Source organism: Anguilla anguilla, chromosome 16 (genome assembly GCF_013347855.1).
Source record: "Anguilla anguilla isolate fAngAng1 chromosome 16, fAngAng1.pri, whole genome shotgun sequence".
NCBI classification, from domain to species: domain Eukaryota; kingdom Metazoa; phylum Chordata; class Actinopteri; order Anguilliformes; family Anguillidae; genus Anguilla; species Anguilla anguilla.
Genome location: NC_049216.1, coordinates 30,189,380 through 30,212,866, shown reverse-complemented (window position 1 = coordinate 30,212,866; position 23,487 = coordinate 30,189,380). Strand labels below are relative to the sequence as shown.

Sequence of the window (23,487 nt, the reverse complement as noted above, 5' to 3'; positions counted from 1 at the left end):
AACCGTTTCCAATGGGTTTTGCTAGACTAGCCTCTACGCCAGTGGTGTCAAACTCGTTGCCATGGAGGGCCGTGTGTATGCAGGTTTTCATTCCAACCAATTAATGCTGCCTTAATTGAGTCCAATTACTCATTCAGCCATATGCGTTTAACTGCATTGAAGCACAGAATATAAGAATTTTTATTTAGACAATGCGGGTCACCATAGACGTCGGGTCACCATTGTGCACAAACCTGCATCCCTAATTCAGCAAATAATTTAACTAATTATATAATCAAGATCTGAGGCTGGAATGAAAACCTGCATACACACGGCCCTCCATGGCAACGAGTTTGACACCACTGCTCTACGCTATTTGTATCCAGCTGCCAACTCATTTACACTAGTTCTAGTTACCCAACAAAAACCGGTGGCAGTGATGTAAGAACAGGAGTCATGCTAAGCATATGGCAACGCTACGCTAGTAGCAGTTACGCTGGAATTACCCAGTTAGCTATGTAGCCAGTTTGCCGAACTAGCTAGTTACTCACCTGACCCAGCAACAGCAGCCGACCCACAAAGGTGGCCGTAGTCTATTTAACTGCCTAATGTTGAAACCTCTGATTTGTGTTTCGGGTAGCAGAAATGATTAAAATACGAGTTAACTGTGTCCAAGGCGGTTTGAACAAACACAGCAAGGTAGCTGTAAATTAAGACTCACCTGGCCCTCAATCCCACAACTGAAATTATTTGCAAAATGACTAACAGACAGTTGGGTTGCGGCGATGCAGTTTTCCTTAAACTGTAAAAAATAAAATGATATAAATGGTGTGAAAACCTTTCGCTTAGACAATGAGAATAAAACATCAAACATGTAAATGATGTGGGGGGAAAATAGTTTTCACTGGGTTCGTTTATGATGTGATCGATTTCTATCTCTCTCCTTTGCCATGGTCTGGATTTGCTCGTTAATTTGGTGGAGTTGACCAACAGCTGCATTACACGTGCTAGACTAACCTAATTTACGTCAATCTGCTTCCGATGAGACCGCACAAGAGGGAAAGTGATGAATTTATTGATAGAACCATGTTTGAATTTATTTTAACCTTTATTATTGGACCCATGTGAACATTTGAAATAGTTAACATTTGGCACAGAGATGTTTTTACATTGATTTTCTACATAACAGACATACCGTTGTAAGAAGAAAAAAAAGACACTTTTAGTTATCTCGTTAAAATAGGCCAGTACAACATTCTTTGCATATTTGATTGGCGGTAAATGTAGTTAAAATTACAGTAACAGACAGTTAAGGTGACAAACGGCCGCACGCTCAACGCCAGGCACTGCGAATGTCTTCAAGGCCCCGCTTCTATGCGTCTACACTTTTTTGAAGGCACATCCCATACGAGTGCATACGTCGTCATACATCAATTCGGGGGATTTTGCTTAATAAAACATTGGGATTCAAGAACAAAGTAACACTTTTTTTACTAAAAAAAGAACAGACTAGTTATAGGACATCACAAGACCACAGCAGTAAGGCCCATTTGAGATTCAAAATCCCTCCCATGTTCTACTCTGCTGTCTAAAACTAGTGTTAGCCTACTTTAATCGTGTCACTTACCATAACAGAGACATATGTCATGGCTGTCTAACATGTTCACATTTATTTGTATGTGAATGTGTGTTCAGTGTTGCATTTATATCTATATGGTGGTGAACAGTGTTTGGCTTCTCAGGTAAAAAACATTGTAAATTGATTTCAAATCGAGTAGCCTATAGCTAACATGCAAATGTTTGCCTTCTACTGTCTGTAAATTTGGTAGGCTATACCATGAGATGCTGTGGATAATTAGGTACTGTCAAAAGTTAATCTGTATGCTCTCTCTATTTTCTATCTTGCCACACATTTGATAATATGTACCTCAATAACAGGTATTTAGCTGGTATTCATGTTTATGTCTATTTATGTCTATTTGAACTGAACACATAAGCATGTACTTGTATGCTTATTACTCAGAAAAGGAATGGAAGTATTGAAATATATCATTAAGCTTTCTTGTCAAATAACTTAGATTAGGCACTATATAATGGCACTGTTTAAGCCTCTATATACCATTTTAGCACATCAATTCTCCATCAGTTACATCAAAGACAACAACAATTTCAAATATAAAATATGATAGAATGCAGTAATGATTGACAATACACAAGACACATTCATTGTTGTTCACTTTGGTAGTTAATTCTTTGTTGTTTTCAGTTATTTCAGCTTTACAAAAAGGTGTGTCCATCAATATTTATGAAAAAGATTTTATATAAAGAAAACATGACACTCATAAATAAGGCTGCATTCATAATTCACAAATAAATAAGAGTACTGTTAGACACAGGATAATTTAATTGTTGCTTTTCAGTCACCTTATGGGAACAAATCAAATGCCAAAACTGTATGTGATGAGCGTAAATGGCTCACCTGTGAAAGTAATAATAAATATATACCTGATCATTTTCAGGATTTTCTGTACACCATGCAACTTTCACTGATACTGAGATATTCTTGTCAGTAATGTTGCATTTCTCTTGTTGATTCACAAAAATGAGGTGTATCATAAGTGGGAGGGAGTAAATCTTATTGCTCTAGTTTATGTTACATTTCTCTAATATCTTGAGTTATTTGAATGAGAGGAAAGAGTCAAGCTATGTCCTATTCTACTCCACAGAAGGGAAAAACATTGACATTGACGCCAGGCTGAATCTCTCATTGCCACACTTCAGTTTAGAGAATGCAATCAAACAGGGCTTCTGCATTTACTCAAGTAGAGTCTGTCCAGTTTTTTAAAAAATCTGTGGTAATGTGAAAAGAACATGCAGACTTCTCAAAATATATGCTAAAAACACTACTGTAGGCATGAGCGTGTGAAATAGCAAAACGGAAAACACGTACGGTAACTGACATCATTTGACATTGTGACATCATTTCATATATAAGCAGCTTTTCCTGCAAGTAGTTGCCCTGTCCCTGCCACACTACCCGCACCACTTTTCAATTTCCACCTTTTTTTCCCAGCACATCCACCTTGAATCTTAGTGAAATGGCACACCAGATTCTGGCCTACCCTACAAAAAGGTGTTCAGAAGTAGAAGTAATAATAATCAGAAGTATGCACAACATTAGGCCAACTTACTCAAATCGAAATAGTTTAAAATATGCCAGAAAAAAGGTCCTCTGTCGCATAATATGATGGTATGTTAGGCCATGACTGTTGTAGACACGTGCCACCTTTTGGAGGAATAAGAATGAGCCAGGCAGACACAGGTGTGAGTGTGATGCAGACAGGGCCTTCGTGCGCTCTGCAGCTTCAGTAAACTACAGCTGTGTGGGTCCTCTGCTGCGCAGCTCACTGCCAGGAGGGGGCGCTGTCACCAGGCCCCTCAGATACCCGCGGGGGTTCCTGTTAAACGCGGGGGGTCTCCTCCCCGCACCCTGAGAGGCGGGAGGAGGAGGAGCAGGAGGATGCGGTGGAGGTCTTCCGGAGCTCATGAGAGGCTGCGCCTCCTGCTGCTGCAGAGACTGGCCGTCCTCCTCCTCCTCCTCGCCCGGGAACTGGAAGCGGGCGCTGAGCACGGGCGCGCCTCCCCCCGCCCACACCCCCTCCTGCCTGAATATGGCCGCCACCCGCGGGTGCTGCGGCTCGGCGGGCGCGGGGGGGGACGCCAGGCTCTCCAGGGACGAGATGCTCTGGTTCCAGGCCTGCTGAAGGTCGATGGGAATGATCTTGGTGGTCTCCATGGAGACGCAGACGGGGAGAGTGCCCCCACCCCCCTTCCAGGGGAGGTGCTTTTCTGCGCAGGTGGGAGACGGGGGCGCGACGGAGGGACTCTGACACACCTCCAGCGCAGGTGAGGCTTAAGAGAGACAACGGCGAAACAAAGCTTTAGCACAGAGCACGAAGCAAGCAATGCTCTGAACACAACACTGGCCGGCTATAAGGTACTGTCTGAATTTGCTATCTCTGCATTCTGCAAGATATAAAAAGCCTTGTGTGCTGAAACACATTTAATTAATCAATAGAGAAGTCTTGTGTGCTGAAATACATTTAAATCAGCATTTAACTGGAAAGCAAGCCTAGCAGGCCTCGCTCACCTGGTTTCGCTTCCTCCTTTGAGATTTCTTCTGCTTTGCGAGCCACAAAGGTGATGCCCACATCCTCTTCTCTCTCAGGGTCAGAGTTTTCACTTTTATCTTCCTCTGATTCTGCGGTTGGGACCACCGGAACTGCCGCCAGACAAAAATTCTCCGTTATTCTCTACTGCTTACTAGGTTTCACTGATTGACACATACCATGCTGAATATGTATGTCTGATGAGAAATACAAATATACAAAGTAGAGGCATAAATTAACATTATCGTTAAGTCAGCACTAAAGCAAAAGTGAAACTTAAATTTCTATTTCTGCTGCGTCGAATCCCTACCGCTGTCTTGCCAGCTGACATTTCTTCTTGGTTTGCCGTTGACGTCTTGCTCCTTGGCATCTGAACCCTTGCGCTGAAAAATAAACCCGCATGAAATGTTGGCTCTTATGTCCATTATACTGATAGCTGTATCAGATATGTCACAAGAAAACTAAACAGCAGCCTCACACTACAGCTATTCATATACTCATACTCTATTATGGATATCTGAGAAACACTATCTTCTTTCAGTCTAAAATGTTTTTATTGAAGGAAATGGGTACAGTATGTTGAAAGTACCCATTGCAGGAATCTTAGAATGGAGCAGAACTCCTGTCCTTGTTACACTCAAATTCAACACAGCTGAAAAATCAGTTTTCTGCACACATGGTCAGCAGGTCAGACACAACCCATATGGGCTGTATATTCAATTCATTATAGACCAAGTATATTCATTTAGACCAAGGACAGATTTCTCCTATTTGGCAAGCATATACTAACCTTGTATTAATCACCACACCTATCACGGGATGCTATGTGTCAGTAGAACATTGGTAAAACAAAATGATGCACGCAGGGGCAATTACACTCACATCCAATGCCAGCCGAATCTAACTAACTCCATAGCTGGTCCAGATCAGGACAAATATGATCCATATGTGATTTTTTTTGGGTTCAGACCAAAGTCACTTAATGTGACGTTCATCATGAAAATGTACATATGTCACAGAGGTTACACAGAACCGTCACCCTAAGTACTTGGCTTGAAACCTGAAAAGATTTGAGGTTTTAATTATTTTTCCTCAGTTTGAATCTTGGATGGGGTGCTGCTGCTGGGCCTTCAGATAGTCTTTCACATGAATCAACCTCCATTAAATACCCAGGCCAAAAAACATAAGCTATTTAAGCCGTCCTGGATAAGGATCCGATAAGGAAACAGATATTAATGAAGAATGCCAAGCACAAGTACGGCTTGAACTGAAAGGAGTCTACTGAGAGCACACACATCCCTCATCCCTCAGGCCACTGAATAGAGTATACTTATCACCATTTCAGCATAGTCATTAATCAGGGCGAAGAGTACCAGCATCTTCTAGCTGGGTTCTGAATGTCTTCCCCCACACACAATCAGTCATGCCCTATTAGAGGCTGCTTCTTCTCAGGTTCTGCTGCCGTCAGTGTGACTTTCAACAGCTCGTCTAATGAACCCTCAGGTCACACCGAGGCGACACAAACGCAGGACCACAAGCCTCTCTGCTCATCCCTCTTCAGCTCGGGCTCTGTGAAACCTCTGTCACGCCTCATTGTTTTTCAGGGTGCGGGGAACCAAAACGCAGCCATAACGACTCTCTCTCCGGGAGACATGATAGAAGGTTGGCATCGGCGACGGGGTCCTGCCTTTTTCTGGCTGCGGTCCTTCTTGTGGCGCCCTTTGCCCTTGTGGCGGGTGGACTTGAAGGACTCGAGGCGGCTGCGCATGTTCCTCTGGAACACCTCCCGGTCCTGCCTCTCCCGGTCCCCCACCATCATGAAGTGACGGCTGTAGTGCGCCTGGTACTGCAGCACAGGAAGTGAAGCAAAAATACGTGGGACACAAGGGATTAAATGGCACAGAACAGGCACAGATGAGAGACAGAGAGGGTCAAGGGGACATTGAGTGTGACAGAAACATTATGGGATGTTTCAGGGGGAGATGCAGGTCGAAGGGTAGTCAGTTGGACCAATTGTTTTGGAGGATGGAAGAAGACAGACTGGTTAGATGGTTGACAGACAGACCGAATGACTGAAGAGGCTGAACGACAGAGACTGAGAGACAGAGACTGAGAGACAGAGACTGAGAGACAGAGACTGAGAGACAGAGACTGAGCGACAGAGACTGAGCGAAAGAGATTGAGTGACAGAGACTGAGCGACAGAGACTGAGTGATAGAGATTGAGGAACAGAGGCTGAGCGACAGAGCCTGAGAGACAGAGACTGAGTGACAGAGACCAGCTGGGAGGACTTGGGCCTTACCCGTCGCCGAGGCTTGTACAGGTTCCCGGTCAGGAGATGGTGTGTCTCTGTCTCCTCCTGCACCTTCCCACTTGGCACCATGTCGATGACCTGCAGGTCCAGGCACACTCCGCTCTCATTCCCCCGTCTGCCAGGGGCAAGAAGCCGGACACACGCGTCACGCGCCGAACGCAACGCATGAGCACTATGCTCTAATCACGACATTTATTTACGTTCATACAATAATCTGACACGTCCACACTTTACTGAAATTAACCATTTATGGTATAATTGACTGTAGTAATTATAAGGATTTGTGATTTCAATAGGAAGTAAGCAGATGCTAATCAGAACGCAAACAATCTATAAGATGTATATTTCTGGTAGACACAGCCTGGAGGGTGTGGGAGTGAGTGACTGCAGAAGCCTGTTAAAGGCTTACATTTACTCATAATGCATTAGAAATAAATAAAACAAATATTTCAATAATTGGTTGTGAATGGTGTCTCAACAAGAAAATCAGCAACCTCAAATGTTTCACAGTGGACAGGAATTAAACATATAGAAAACACAAGTTGTGCCATTAAGTCAAAAATATGAATAAAACTTCTTTAAAAATGTTATAGTCATAAAAAAGGTCAGATGGCAACAAGCACACTCATATGCGCACACGCACACACAATGGACTCACACACACACGTGCACTCACAAACACTCACACGCATACACAAGCACACACAAACACACTTACTCAGACGCATACACACACAAACACACGTGCACACATGTACAAACGCACGCACTCACGCGTACACATGCACTCACAAACACACTCACACGCATACACATGGACACACAAACACAGGGGAGGCCATTTCTGCACTCACAGGTAGTTGGAGACGTTGGTGACGTCTGAAAATGACGTCCTGCTGGCCATGGACGGCAGCGACAGCCTGGCAGAGGACAGCACATTGCCCCCCTGGAGAGACACAGAGGAACGCACTGCAGGGTGGAAACCTTCCCATCATCCCCCGCAAACCCCTATGGCCCCCTCAACCGGACCCGGTGCCACCACAATGCACTCTTTCTAGCTAGAAGAATTTTGCACGTCAAGAAATAACAGACGAAAAATAATGGGCATTTGAAAATAATAGATTTGTTATTATCTGTGCATCACATTTTTTGGCTGAAACCAACATAATGTCTTCAGATTGCTTTGGAATGTTATGGCGATGCAGAAGAAAAATTGTTCTCAAGATGTGGACAAAGTAAGCTTGTCAAAATCAGTCAGAAATAAGAGAATTCAACGCCTCCTTACATAACCTGAGTAACAAAGACCAATTGAGCTTATTTGAAAGGTTGAGCCATTAGCAGACTTATCCTTATGTTACACATGCTTTCTCCTCTTCACCATTTCAAAGGGATCTAATCTAAATCCACTCAATCTTTGTGGACGTTTAAATAACTTTCACTTAATCCTCTTTTATTCATAACTTCACTTCCCGCGTCTGTCCTTAGGCAATGCTTCACCTTGTTCTTTCCTCCTTGTCGACGACTGGGTGGTCTACTTTTGGCAGAGAACAGTTTTTAAAGGACTTTGTTTGTGCTAATATTAGCAGCTCGACGCAGCACAGGAAGCTGTGTGGCCTAAAACTCAAGGATAGAGGAAATGATACTTTTCTGGGAATCCGAATCATCAAAAAAACGGCATTGAGTAATTTATAAAAGATAAATATTGTCAGTCTCTCCACTGCACTGTTGAGGACCACCATCTGTGTTTCTGTGGTTCACGTAACATCAGTTGTTTGGAGTCATGAAGACGTCCCCTGCTTATGACAGAACAGGGGCTCAGTCATATCATCACTTTGTCATGATTTTGTGTGTGTGCCCGTGTGCATGCGTAGAATATGGCTGACAGTGTTAGCAGAGGGACATTTTCCTGTCTTCCCCAGGATGGAGCAGGGTAAGACACAGCTTTCAGACACTGCTGTACTTATAAAGAGCATTTACGGAGATCACAGGCCATACGGCTGTTTTCTTTTAGAATTAGATGTTATTTTGTTGCTTTTAGAAGAACTACACTTGAACATCAATGTATATAGTTTGGCCACTAATTTTACCTTACACCAAGGCCTGTACAAGGCACATCAAATTGATTAAATAAGTGCATATCTGGCAGAATGAATTTGTCTATGGCCAACTCAGTGTTATGCACACGCATGTGTTTAGGCTATGTGTTGGAAAATGGCCCCATCTGCTGGTCATATTGGGGAAACCATTATACAGGGGTAATACTCGAGAAAGTGTTCACCTTGTGGTTTTAATCTTTGTCCTAATGCTGATACAAGCAACTGGGTTAAATTGTTATGCTTCACAAAGTGACCACCCTAAAATGTGTTACTGTGTACACTAAACCTTCAAAAGCCTATATTTTAATAATGAAGAATCTGTGGACACTTCTACATTTAAAATATCACATACTGAAATGACTGCACTACTTTCCTCCTCTCGAAATATCTCAAATATTATTTTAATATCCATACAAGCTTTCAAAGGACCCACTTAGCTGCCCTGAAATATAGCAATATTACTTGTAATCCATCTCACTTTTCAGCTAAGCATACATAAAGTCAGCTATTAGTGTTTGAAGAGCATACTTGCACATTCACAAGCTGCAATTTGCCACAGTGAACAGAAAAATGAGGAGAAGAAATGTAGTCTGGCGTTTGCATCAGTATTTTGCAAAGAGGTTCGACTGTAGTAAGCAAGCTTTTTATTCCAATTATTCATCCTTTAATTAGGAAGTCAATATTGCTTTGATAGGATATGGGAGTCAGGTTTTCAGAGGACAGCCATGGTAATGAGGATTTCACAGACTGTGGGACTGACTTCAGTATACACTGACTTTGAACCTTCATACGGAGACTCGTATGTATCAGCAGAATGTATAAATTAACCTTTGCCTTTCTGCCAATGTTTACTGCTGCCAACGGAACTGGAACAAGCACACGGGAGGATAAGAGTCTGAAAGCAGTCCAATCAAGTACCGCACATGCTAAGGTCTGTGCACTCAAACAGAGCGCCTGTAGCAATCTGTCAGAGAATTCAGTAGCGATGTTGAATCACTGAATCACTTCCCATTGTAAGTCAGACTAACAGCAGGCCTTACCTGATCAATGAGACTGATGGCATCCCTGATGTTCATCTTCTGGTACACCTCCCAGAGCTCCCCTTTGTGGTACACAGACTTCCGCATCAGAAGTTTACTCAGGTAGTTCTTGTCAAACTGCTCCCACCTACATTCATGAGAGAGGGGGAATGGGGGGGTGAACAAGAGGATGCCATTATGTGGTGCTGCATGAGGAGTATGCCTTATACACATAAGGATTTGCTCAATAATAATAATAATAACAATAATAATAATAAATATTAGATATAAATCTCTATAAACATCATAATGCTTGTGCGGTTATAAGGTTAAAATAATGTGTTTTAGTCCAGAGAAACTACAGATCTGAGGCATCAGGGGATGGGGACACTGACTTGTCTCTCCAGTGGTGGTAGCCATTCAGCCCAGCGATGTCCTCCACTGCAGTCAGGATGTGGTCAAACGCCTGTAAAATTCAGAGATGTGAAGGGACCCTAATATTTTGAGCCAGGGTCTCCCCAGTTTGGGCCTGGCCTCCTCGCTAATCACTGTTCAAACAAATCTCTTAATCAAGAGAATATAAAACATTTTTCTCCATTTAACATAGACACAATACAGGCATGGTTCATTGCGGTTGTCTTTATTTCTGAGCTATTATCTTTCCACAGGTAGGGGTTTAAAGTAGTTTAAGTTAGTGCACTTTCAACCCCTCAATCAGGGTGCTTAATACAATCCCTTTTTAAAAAGAAAGAGACACAGAGTGCATTGCAAATCATAAATGCAATTATTTGCCAGAGATTGCAACCACTGATCTTTGTAAAGGGCTAATTCTACCTAGCGATCTATTTACAGCGTGTTATACTGAGAGAATAAATACTAGCAATGAAAACTAGCAAACAAAAGGGGTCCAGAATTTAGAAAACCCTGCATTAGGCAGGGCTTTGACTCAAGCATAGCATCTAACAGCACTAGCAGCATTCTGAAATCACTAGACAAAATAGGAAATGACATGAAGATCATGAGGTCACCAGAAAGAAATTTCTGCTCACTGTAAAAGAAAAAAAATCACCTTGTTATGCATGACCTTTCTGAAGCCTACCGATCTCATTGCTGGAACATACTCTGTCAGTTTTTGGAGGGTTCACACTGACACGCATGTCGTCCAAAACACATGGTCAGCTTCTGCCTCATTTCACTGTGCTCCAGCTGAGCTGCCACAGTTCCTATACTGCAGGACTTTGCTATTGATGCAGTTGTCACACGAAGATTGCAAGTGCCCAATCAATCACAAGTGAAAAGGTGTGGGACATCATAATTACTGCATACCACCCCCGCCCCAGCCCCCAGGGCAACATTTGGCCAAACCTTCTAAACACCACTAAATTTCCAGTGTGACTGGACACGGAGCACAGGGAAAATCACTGCACTCAAAACGTGGGAGGCTGTGTTTTCAAGACTTAGGGACCACAGGCACTCTGTGTATGATCCAGAATGATTGAGCATAGCACCGTCAGGATCCCTAAAGGATTTTTTTTTTCTCTGAAGAATAAGACAGTGGATTTTTTAACTTGTTTTTCTTGGCCTCTATGGGTATGTGAAAACCCCATGTCTGAACATTAAAAATATAATTTCTCTGTTTTTAGGCTGGTAACTCAGCCTGTATACTTGAAAATTCATTGGGACTGAATAGGCTCCAGCACCTCGCGCGACCCTGCCCAGGAATAAGCCGGTATAGTTGATGGATTGATGGATGGTAATTGGGACTGACAGGCACAGTTCGCATGGTCCTTAACACAGACAGTGAGGGGACAGAGGGTTCACTATCACTGGGCAAGCCAGCAGGACTGCGTCAGCTGGGATCACACTTAAACATCCCGTTTGAAGAGTCCTTTCAGGGGAGAGGAGACACAGAATGCCTCCAGTTATTCTGCTACCATTATCAGAGCCCAGCTACCTAATGAAAATGCCTCTGCTTCTGAGCAGATAAAGGCCTTTGATGATTAACTTTTTTTTACTGGAGCAAAAATGACGCCACTCCTGCTCACTGGATGAGCCAGCTGCAGAGTTTAAAAATACCCCGACGCATCAGCACAGAAACGGCTTGCAAGGTCATCATTTTCGAAGCTACAGCTCTAGCTCGTGAAAAATAAGTCACACCGAAAATCAGAATTCAGTCTAATGGCTGTTTAATCAAATTACTGCAGATTCGGTTAAATGCAGATTACACCATGCACTATGAAAGGGTTTAGCAAGGATCTGATATCTGCCCATTTGTCTAGTTCTTTATGCCGTATGTAACTGCTATGTTTGTTGTAAAATTTACGTTTATTGAAAAAGTTCAACATATTTGAAGCTTTAGCGTTTTAAAACTTGCTAGCATAGATTTGTTCAGACAATAACTGGTTAAGAGCCTCGGTTATCTGCCGAAATGCAAATGAAATGTAAATGCAGTGGTTGAGCTCCCGGCACGGTAGAGCTGTGAAGGACGGGTGTGCTGCAGTACCACTGTAACCCTTAAAGGTACTTGAACTGAATTTTTGAAGCAAATGTCCAGCGGTATACAAGGATTGCATGTAACAAATAATAAATAAATGTGAAACTGGCTTCGGATCAAAGCAAATAAACAGAACGAAAATGAAAACGGAAGCGCTTGTGCGAAGTGCCGACTTTACCCACGTGTGGAGATTGCCGTCGAGGCTGTGCGCTCCCGAATGTTTTACGAAAGCGTAGGCTTGCCGTACGACACTCACCCTCTCGTGGATCTCCTCGTTGATGGTGGGCTTCCGATTGGTGCTGCGCGGCACCTTCAGCCACTTCACCAGCGGCTTGATGGTCAGGCCCTGCACATTCCCAAGCACAGAGCTGAAATCACTCACCACAAAAACGCGCCCTGGAAAACCAGCTCCCGCTGACCACTCAAAGGTCAAAGGTCGTGACACAGTCACTGAGCTCGTCAGAAATTCCTTTGGGATGTCCGCGGGCTTGCTGTCGATATGTGTGTTGAGGAAATCACTAAATCCACAATACATTTAAATCGTTGAGTAAATACTGTGAATTCAAAAAATGTTCATGATTACTTAAGGAAAAAAATATCACTGACATTCAGTAGAGTTGTCCGCAGGTACAGCATATACATAGTAGATAAGTTCTGGTCACACTTAGAATAACAATGCTAAGAATAAACGCAAAGATATGTTTGACTAAAGTTTGACCGCATTTATTTATTTTTCATCACACCTGCCAGTTCCTGGAACAACCTTTCTGAGAGCATAAGTGAACAAAGTCCCATTGAAGCGAGCATTTAAGACAGAGAGGACGGCGGGACTGGACAAAGAGCACGTAGATACTCTACTGTGATGGATTTGCTAACTTTGATAGCTAGCATGTAGCCACTCACAGGTTGTAGCATATCATAAAGCTGGGATATCACGTTACGTGACTATCTTTGAATAAATCCACTGACCACTGATTTTCAGGGAATTTCTTCATTTTGCCCATGTGTCCCTCTTTCTCAAGGCCTTCTGATTTAGTCATACAATATGACCCTGTGCATTATTTAAACAGAAATAACTTTCAGGCTACAGATCTAGGTTGGAGGTGATTCAGAATGGGCAGGAGGCAAACCCTGGCCACCGCCTGTCTCGACAGATTGCTTCAATTCTAAAATTGTTCTTTCAATCATGTAATTGGTTATTCATTATTCATGATTCAGCCAACATGGGAGCTGCCTGTGGAAAAACATCCACTGTTTGCCCAAGGGCCCTGTTACGCTGCTCAGGTTACACCATGTTTTCCGTTAAGCAGGCTTGATGATTTTTTAATATCCAGTCATCTTCCTGCCGAAAAATAGGCCATTCTCGCGATGTACCCCGGTGCAGACCCGACCCATGGTGGCACCGCCACCTGCCCCACTCCCAGAAGCCTGTGCTCCCAGTGCTGTAATTGGGGGGGGGGGGGGGGGGCACAAAGACTCCCCACCCGCCCCATTCGTCATAATCACTGGCTGTGCCTCAGAGCAGGATTAGTCATCTCTGCAGTTTAACCTCCTCTCTCCCGAAAATGCCAGCTCTGCCAGCAATTACCTTCTTTTTTTTTTATCGGAGAGACGGCTGAACGGAGACAATGGGGCACGGAGAGACCCAGAGAGAGAAAGAGACGTTAGCCCAGCCAGAGCTAGAGCTACGGTGGTAATTACGCAACCGCTAATCAGCAACTGCGTTTTATCAGCAGCGCGCTATATTCATTTCACCAAGCCGTCGGACAGACTGGATGGAATTTCAGCGAAATACGCTGAAAAGTAATAAGATACCACTCCAATTGTCTGTATCGGTTTCATTTAGCCTTTTAGTTATCCCTTTTGGAGATGGGGGAAATAGGGTGCGACACGGTTTGACGTAAAATTAGTGAGGCATGAACTGCGACAGGAAGCCATTCAGCAATCACCACAGCTTCACGTAACATTTTTTTTTTACGACTGAAAGCACCTACCTGAAACATGACCGTGAAGAACACGACGATGATCGTGGTAGCCACAAAGTAATCCTTTGCTTTCACGTGCTCAACTTTAAGCAATATAACCAAGGCAAATGCAACTGCTCCTCTCAGGCCCCCATACGACATCACCACCTGGTCAATCTTGTCGAGAGGAACAAGTCTGAACCAATTCAACACCCAGGTCTGCATGACAACACCTTCCAACACAATGAACAGACACAGAGTCACAGACATGAGCAACTGGCAGGCAAACGCATCTAAAATATAATTAGCAGATAAAACTGCTTAGCAGTTCTCACATAATGCAAATTAATACAATTGGCGATGTGGCATTATCTGGAGTCAGATCTCTCTCTCCCTCTCTCTATAAATTATGTCAGTTGATATATTAGAATAATTTGATTAAATGTTACTTATTCACATAATTAAGAATAAAGATCTCATTCGGAGTACCCAGTAATTTTCAATCCACAAAAACGGTGATTTTCAAAGCAAACTGGACGAGAAGTCTGATGCCTGTGGAACGGCCTGATTGCAGTGCAGAGCTCTCAAACTCACCCACGGCTCTGAAGAACAAGATGAAGATGAGCGTACAGACGACCAGGCCTGTGTCCCAGGCCCACTTAGTCTTATCCACGGCGGAGATCCCCAGGAAGATGAAGATGATGGTCTCCGCGATGCTGGCCAAAGTCTTCATGGTGTACTTGACAGTGGTACGGGACTTCTGGGAGATGTTTGCCTCCACGTACTTATTGCAGCCGATGCCACAGAAGGTCATGCTGCCAGTTGGGAAAAGGCTGATGTTAAAAAAACAGGTATTTACTCATTACATTTACATTTATTTGGCAGACGTACAATATCCAAAGCGACATACAATAAGTGCATACCAAAGGTAATTGGAACAACTACAAAACACAGGACCGATAATACTCATTATGTAATAATTATTAATTATCCATTAGCACATTAAGTCCAGTTCACACAGTAAGAAAAAGCGAGGTCAGAAAGTTATGGTAAGTCAAACTAGGAGCCATGACAACGAGCTACAACACAAGCAACACTACTCCCGAGAGCAATGAATTTGTTAAATGAAATTTATAGCCCCAAAATTGAATTCAGAACTGTAGGCAAGTACTTCAATAGTGTATCATTTTGATACTCCAATTTTGTAGGTTAAATCCCCAAGTGTGGTGCAACAATTGTACCCTTGAGCAAGGTACTTCCCCTGAATTGCTTCAGCTGTATGAATTGATCATTATGCAAAACGGAAGCTGTGCAAGTTGCTCCGGATCAGTTATCTGCTAATTTTCTCACAAGTCGCCGTATTAACATGGGCATAAAACAGATATTACACACAGTGCATTCAGGCATTCATACACAGCAACAGCTGTACTGTGCTGAAGCCACAGTGCATGGGAATATAGCTCCTTAAATTAACTTCTGTTAAAACACAGATGATGATGTCTGTTCACAACAGTTTATACTTCACCCACATTACGCAGATAACTGTTTGCAGTCATAAAGAAAAACAAAGCTTTTAGTAATGACTCATTAAAGAAAGAGAAGAGTCGGAGCGGGAGAGATGCGTTCGATACCGAATTTGTAGAAAATAACATCAATGTTGATGAGAAAATAAACTGAATGGTAAAATAAAGGCCACGCCGTATTTTTGAAAGAGTAAAACTTAAAAATGTCAGTATGAAGAGTATCAAATTAAACGCAGTTTCGCCAATAACCTTTCCATCTATTGTAAAATGGAAAGGGTGCTTCAGCTCGAGTGTCTCTGGCAGAGATGAACAATTTATTGGTCAGATGAGGGCGCTATGGTTTAATATATGAGTCACCGTTTGCGGCAATTGCCAGCACATATAGGTTATAAAACATGATGAATGGCCACAGCTTAAACGGCACTCTTGAGCAGTCTTGAGCAGAAGCCGCTGAAAATATTTCCTGACACACTTTTGAAACGCTCCAAACCGAACGCGCTCCCGTGAAATTTTCCATCCACTGAAACAAACAAAACGAAGACGTCCCTCAGAATAGACCGAACACAATACACCGGGGAAGAGTGCATAACAGTAAACAGCATTTCCCAATGTGAATTATTTGCACTAGTTTTTAATTGCACAATAGCGCACACGTTATGCATGCCCCTTTGCAACTGTCTGCACGTGTGGATTTTCATATAAATATACAAAATGTTTCATAAATGTATGTGGTACACCACGGGGTGCATAATGAAGAGCACTATATAAAACAGTGACACACTTTATTTTAATTGTAAAAAGGTCACAACATGCCATGTCTTCATTTAGAGAATAAGCTCCCCTCGGATCAAAGTAAGCCAATCATGACCCACACATTGAAATTCACACTGGCTGCTTTCTTTGTGCAAGTAATCTTAATCCTGGTCATACAACGCAGAGTTGTAATTTGTCACCTCATCACAATTTAAATTGGACGTAGGCTCATACAGATGCGGATATATACATCAAACAGGCTTGTGTGCGTGTGTGGGGGGGAAGGGGTGTATGGATTACTGAAGATATGCATTATAGTAACAATCATTACATAACTGTCATGAGACTGATATATTCTCTCTGCTCTCGTGTGTTGCCTTGAGTGTGGGAGATTTTGGAAAGAAAGGTACCCTTGTACAACCCTGCCAAAATACCTAAGGAAATGTAGCATTCTTATGCAACAAGTCCAAAAAATCGTGGTGATAAAAAAGACAAAAGATAAAAAAGTGCAAAAGACCTCACATCTTCATCAATAACAGCACTGCTACTGGTGGCACACATGGCGGAGCCCTGCAATCCCCCCCCCCCTCCCCCCCCCCCCGCCCCAGCCACTGACAAGAAGTAATTTGCGCCATCTGGTTAAATTTTGTTGCTGGTCGGAATACTGATTGAGGTGTTCCGTCAGAGCCGCATCTCCTCTGCAGTAACAGGGGAGGCAGGATGCAAACACCCACTTCCGTCTGTGTAAACCACAGCCTTCTATTCTCAGGCCCCATCGCAACGCAAGCACACTCCCTCCTCTGCACCACGTGACCTCGGCTTCCTCGTTCACTGTGAAGGCCTGTACTACTCCTCCGGGCTCGACACCCCACACACTATTCTGGCCACTCAGACAAAGGGGGGGGGGCGTCGATTTCCCGCACCTTTACCCGTCAGAGAGTGTCACCCTTGTAAATGGAACATTCCTCTTCTCTATAGAATGTTCCGGACCTGCTGAACCCATCCTTGCTCCTCCTGTAGAAGGGGCTGACTCATGCTCTGCACCACCACATGCTTTGGTATGACTGTGTCCACTCATGACCAATTAGACCAATTTTTTATTTATTTATTTTTTTTTTTGCTGGCTGCAAGGCCAGACCAGCTGCCCAACGTTTTTTTTTTTTTGTTTGTTTTTTTTTTTCAAACACGACGTTAGTGTCCGCGTGCAGGAGCTACTCACGAGAGGATCGCCGACAGAGAGAGCAGCTCGGCCGTCAGGTAGGCCAGGTAGACCAGCAGGAACACGAAGAGCGGCTCGATGATGCGCACCTTTTTGGTGAAGCGCGTGGCGAAGGCCAGGATGAAGGCGAAGATCAGGCCTACTATCGTCCCCCCAACGCTGACGATGAGGAAGGAGGCTGGAGGAAGGGCAGAGGGCAGGCCGCCAGAGGGAGGCACACACAGTGATGCAGAAGGAGACATGGAGTCAAAAATTAAGCCCTCTCCATCTCCCCCCCCCCACCCAGAACACACTCTCCTACCAGCACTACTACAGTTTTTCAGTAGTGACCCACATTTCCATCAGAGAATCTTTATGACACCCATTCAAAAGGAGCCCGTTCCCATATACCAATATCATGCCAGAAAATACAAGCAATCCCCCCAGATCTCAGTCATGAGAAAAAGCCAACTTGTCATTATGTAAAGGAAAGATTGCCACAAAAAACAATGTGTGATCTTTCTTACCAATTCCTTTGAAATAATCTGCCGTGTGAATGTTCCCTGGCCCCACCTCCACGAATGAGATGTAAACTTTATATAAGACCTAGGGGGGAGGAAAGTATATAAATCATCAGTTTATTTCCATATTTTCATTTTCATCCATTACAAATGCATACTAAGCTCTTTCTCAGTGTGCACCACCTTTACCAAATATCATCTCTCAGTATGTTAGGACCTATAGCTACATATCCAAATATACACAGCTACATACATGTTGCTCACACATACTTTATGTACATTATGTATTGTAGACTATTTCTGTTGTACATCCAACACAAATGTCTATGTGTAACTGAAAAATACAAAACTTCATTTAGAGATTTCACAGTGAGGGCCACCTCTTTCTTAAGCTATTCACGATTATGATCTGATTACCCTGTGCTAGTGACCTAATGATCTAACGCTAATCTTGGAATAACCCTGAGATTGTGCTTTCACCTTTTGAAAATCAGTCAATCAAATTTAATTAGAATTTTACAAAGGATTTGTCATGTGTGCAAAAATGGTCCTCAATGCAAATTTCAGACAGGTATTTTCACGTTGTAATTTTAGTGGTTTAAATGTGATTTATTTCACTGAAAACTGTCCAAAATATAAAATAAAGACCCTGAAAATACTGCATGATTGCATCTGTCTTGCAAAAAGAACAAAACTAAGTGTATTAACCAAAGCAAATAATAATTCTTTCACATTTATATTATTATTATTATTATTATTATTGTTATTATTATTATTATTATTATTATTATTATTATTATTATTATTATTATTAATAATAATAGCCCAGTCCATTCTGCAGCACAACAAGCTTCTTCAATGAAAAATGTGAAGAGTTTACTCCTAAACATTTGCTGGATAAATGTTGCATGTCAGTGAAAGGCAAGACTTCATCCACCATTCACCATTTATACTGAGATGGTCTTTGATCTTGCTAATGAAATGCACCTCATTCACGAGGGGATACACATAATAGGGTAAGTACCAGGTGAAACTGTCATAAATACCCAGTCTGTCAAAACCTAAAAAAAAAACAATATATGGCAGATACACAGATTCAAACCTTTTTGATTTATTTAATGTGTTGATTTTTACAATAACCAGTATGGCTTAGGAGGCCTTTGTGGACTAATCACTACAATACAGCAACACCTTGTACCATAACACAGCAGTTACATAACAGTTAATTTGCAAATGCAGAGAACATTGTACAGGGGATTAATGGATCTCATTACATACTGTTTTTAGTACATGTTGATCATCTTAACTCCAGCTAAAGCTTCAAACAGCTGTTTCAGCAAAGTAGATCATGGCTCTCATTCTCTGAGCCAGTAAATGACTTCTAAGTAACCCGGAGAAATGTACAAGCAACCTATTTACAGCATGCAACTAATCTGCAATAAGTCTGTATCAGATTGCACTGCAGTTGCTGCGTAAAACACAATCTGCATTGAAAAAAAACTTTTGGGATCAAACTAATATGAAGTCTATATAATACCAAACCCCTGAGATCAAATTATTACTGGGCAGTGAACGGAACTGACACTGGATCAGAGGTGGAGTTGGAATGACTCAACAATGAGGCACCCCTTGCTTTTGCTTTTACAGCTTTAGCCATTACAAAAATAGAGAGAAAATTACAAGCCTGACACCATGAATCAGAGGGCCCTGGAAAACGATTGCTTTGAACTTTTAGATAACTTAAAGCACAGTGAGGTGGAACGGGACCCTACAGTAACCGAAATGTTTGGTCTAGCAGGTGGACAAATCCCAAGAATGTCGATGATGATGACCGATAGGCTGTGTTTCAGCGAATCGTGCTTTTCAGAGAGCCAGCCAGTGGTCATCTGAGCAGAGAGATCAGCCGAGCAGATTAAGTCCAGAGTTTAACGGGTCATGCTAACAAAAGGACCTTGTTGAGGTGATTGAAGCATTCCTGTAAAGACGGTATAAATAGTGGCCACGCAGCCAGAATCTGCCGTGAGGCTCCAGAGGGAATTCCAGACGAGCACAGACTCAAATCCGAGACGCGTAGCCCCCTCAGCATAGCCTGTGCTACAAACTAGCACGGACCCAGGGAACATTCTTGTGGTGAAAAGTCGGTGAAAAGTCAGTGAAGCGGCCTCTCGGCGGTCAGGATGAAAACCCGGCTACATCTGGTCAAAAAGTGAAAGTTTTCAAACCGACTGGCGCATATCCAGGCTATATCAAGATAAAAACCTAAGCTATATCGGGGTTAACCCAGTAGCGTTTATGCCTAAATGTGTCGCAGCCTAGATCTCTATCCCTTTAGACATCTAGACTCTGGACTTTTGCTCACTTAGGACATTCAGGTAAACTGATTAGCCCAGGTTCCCGCTCTCGGGACATGTTTTTAAGGGCAGGAAATGTGAAAAGGCTCAGCGGTTAAAGATAATCAGAAGCTGGGGTTCAGAAGCCCTGCTCTGACCCCAAGTCGAATTCCTTATTTATGCGTCCTGACAGTGAGCTAGCCTCTGAGCCGAATACAGTCTGCAAGTAGTGCAGAGACACCAGTGTGGAGGTGGGGGGGTAACAGGTACAATCTGAATATCACTGTGGACCCATACATGGCCTTCACTGAGGGGGTCTCTATCTTGCTTTGCCTCAGCCAACAACGGGTCACAGCCTAGACTGTGTCTCTAAGATTATTTTAGTCATGTTGTCATTTGTGATAGTCATCACACACACACATAGCCCAACTCCCCCCCTGGATTACTTTCAGACGGAGGTCTGCGGCCTGACGGCCAATGACTCACCACCGTGACAGCATCGTTGAGCAGTGACTCGCCGAAGACGATGATGAAGAGCGTCTCGTTGACGTGAACCTCCTCGAACACGGCCAGCACCGCCACGGGGTCCACCGCCGAGATCAGTGCCCCGAACAGCAAGAACTCCATCATCCCCCCTTCCACCTTTTCATCTGCATCCTCCGGGAGACAGGAGGTTGGGTTAGGGAGCTGCCTGCCGCTGAAGATTCATCCAAGGCTTCCCTCCACATCACACTGTCAGAGCGGCTCTGAGGCAGCCCGAGTACACCGTTCCATGCTGAACTCTGTCGCTCTGTTTATAAAAGCTAACTGTCCAGAAGATGTGATTTAAGCTGTGCTCTAAACCGCTCTGATAAGACTGCCCTAAGGAGAGCCTGATCCTGTGAGAGCCATCCTTCTTATAAATAGACCTCCACACGGACAGGCCCAAATCGGGCCTCATCCAGGCTACAGTGCTTCTCTCTGTGCTAGCAACACCAGCCAGAATCACCTTCTACAGTGAAAATACCAGACCTGGGTCAAATACGTATTTGTTTTGGATTCAAATATTTTTCTACGCTTTACTGATCTTGTCTGGTGTATTGGAACCAATGAAATACTCTCAAAAAGTGCAAACTCCGCCTTCTGATCATACAGGCAGGCTCAACTACACCAGGCAAGATCAACAGAGCACAGAAAAGTATTTGTATCCAAAACAAAAAACATATTTCACCCATGTCTGGAGAATACCCTCCAACCCATGTATCCGGTAGCCTCTCTGCACAAACTCACCGATTATTCCTGCCAGCTTCGCCCCATACAGACAGAAGCCTGTGCAGAAGGCGTTCCACAGGGTGCCCACCACGGCGTACATGAGGATGGCGCCCAGGTTGTCGAAGAACAGCCTGCTGGGCATGAAGTAGCCGGCATCCCCGACGATGGTGGGCAGCAGGAAGAGGAAGAAGAGGCCGGGCTCCAGCTGGTACAGCTGCTTCTTGTTGGCGACGAGGACGATGCCACCCAGGACCAGGCCCAGCAGGATGAGCAGGCAGCTCTCGGGAACCACGGTGGTGACACGCTGGGAGAAGTGGAACACTGAGTGGAAGACGACACGGGGTTGGCCAACTTCGGTCAGCTGACTGGAGCAAGACTTTCCATTTGAGACTGCAAAAATTTATAGACAATAAATTTGCCAAAGGTTTTCAGTGAATGAACAGTCAACTCTTGTGTTGACATCGTGTAGGTTATTCAAATCATTGAAAATAATAAAGTAGAGCAGAGATAAATATATGACTTTGATATGATGTGTCTTCTTGTAGCTGGGAAGTCAAAGCGGTCTGCCAAGAGATCTAAAGCATCTGTGAACAGATTTATTTTTTTCAAACCTGTAAATAGCATGTGAGGGAGTGCGAGAATGTGAAATTAAGGCTGATAGCATTACTGTGAAGCCAAATGCGTGCGTTGGCAAGCCTGTGAAAGATATGAACCCACATACATAATATGGCTAATACAGTATCCACCTCAGTATAGCAGACTTACGTTATGTACAATTACAAACAAATCGCTCTCGAAAAGAGAGTCCAACAAATGAATACACACTATTTTCATGAACATATAATATTGTTGGTATCTTAGGCAATACCCACTAATGTTTCTCATGTTACTTTTCTAGTTACTCTTATCACATGACATCTCACAGTCCCACAGCCTTAGCATAGTCCCCCAGGGATCCATTCTTGGCCCTCTTGTATTTGTTCCCTTGGCTCAATTATATCCTCCCATACCTTCTCCATTCACTGCTATGCTGGTCATATGCAGCGTTTCTCTCTTTTCCACTGTAAATTTGCCTCAATGACATTTCAGTCTCGACTATCGAATCGGCATCTCAAATTCAATGCTGCCAAAACTGAGTTATTCTACCTATCAGCGACATCCTCCCTCCTGAAGAAACTTTCCATTACCCTGATTTAATAACATAATGGTGTCTGCAGTCTCTGGGTCCGTATGCTGTTCAGACTGGACTACAGCAACTTTTTTTCTTATTGATTTCCCTGCATGGGTCATAAGACTTTATTGTCCCAAAGGAAATTTGTTTTAGACACATCTGGTGCTTGCTGTACGAAGACAGTATACATAATAACACACAATAGGACAGCACAATTGCATATTGCTCATTATACATACATTTAAGACAGGTACCTACAATACATACAGCACATACATACATTATATACATAATACAATCAGGACTCTCCAGATCATTCAAAGTGCACCTTATCTGTAAATCGCCAAAGTACACACAACAGGCCCCTCCTCATCCTCCTCCACTGGTTACCACCGGTTACCATACACAGCTATTTCATTCAAGTGCACACAGTCTCTATGAGGATGAACACCGTTACTAACAATGCACTATTTGCCTAGCACTTCTAAGTCCCATGCAAACAGACACGCACCAGTTCACAGGAACCTACCACCATGGCTTTACCTGATTTTTTACCAACATTTTTTGAGACAATTATACTGAACCATGTTGTAGAAAGACACATTAGACTATACGGTGGCCCTGCTATACAGTATATTAACACTCCCACAGATGTACTAACAAAGGTGTTTCTTAACTGTCAGTCAGAGCTCTGTCTGCTACAGT

The 23,487-nt window shown here is 43.2% G+C and overlaps 1 protein-coding gene across 2 annotated transcripts in view; it reads right to left on the bottom strand.

The window, feature by feature from the left end:
* Window positions 1–1,068: 1,068 nt before the first annotated feature.
* The window catches only part of slc9a5 (solute carrier family 9 member A5), a 28,496-nt gene continuing 6,077 nt past the window's right edge, over window positions 1,069–23,487 (bottom strand). The window contains exons 2-16 of one of the 2 annotated variants that reach the window (XM_035396285.1): window positions 21,630–21,932; window positions 20,847–21,010; window positions 18,037–18,115; window positions 17,531–17,708; window positions 14,630–14,850; window positions 14,066–14,268; window positions 12,328–12,417; window positions 9,973–10,043; window positions 9,599–9,725; window positions 7,317–7,408; window positions 6,451–6,577; window positions 5,836–5,994; window positions 4,459–4,531; window positions 4,130–4,261; window positions 1,069–3,891 (exon numbers count right to left, since the gene is read on the bottom strand). In XM_035396285.1, the coding sequence (XP_035252176.1) occupies window positions 3,353–3,891; window positions 4,130–4,261; window positions 4,459–4,531; window positions 5,836–5,994; window positions 6,451–6,577; window positions 7,317–7,408; window positions 9,599–9,725; window positions 9,973–10,043; window positions 12,328–12,417; window positions 14,066–14,268; window positions 14,630–14,850; window positions 17,531–17,708; window positions 18,037–18,115; window positions 20,847–21,010; window positions 21,630–21,932 (2,558 nt within the window). In that variant the 3' untranslated portion in view covers window positions 1,069–3,352. The remainder of the gene's footprint in view (window positions 3,892–4,129; window positions 4,262–4,458; window positions 4,532–5,835; window positions 5,995–6,450; window positions 6,578–7,316; window positions 7,409–9,598; window positions 9,726–9,972; window positions 10,044–12,327; window positions 12,418–14,065; window positions 14,269–14,629; window positions 14,851–17,530; window positions 17,709–18,036; window positions 18,116–20,846; window positions 21,011–21,629; window positions 21,933–23,487) is intronic. The other variant, XM_035396286.1, reaches the window with a different exon arrangement.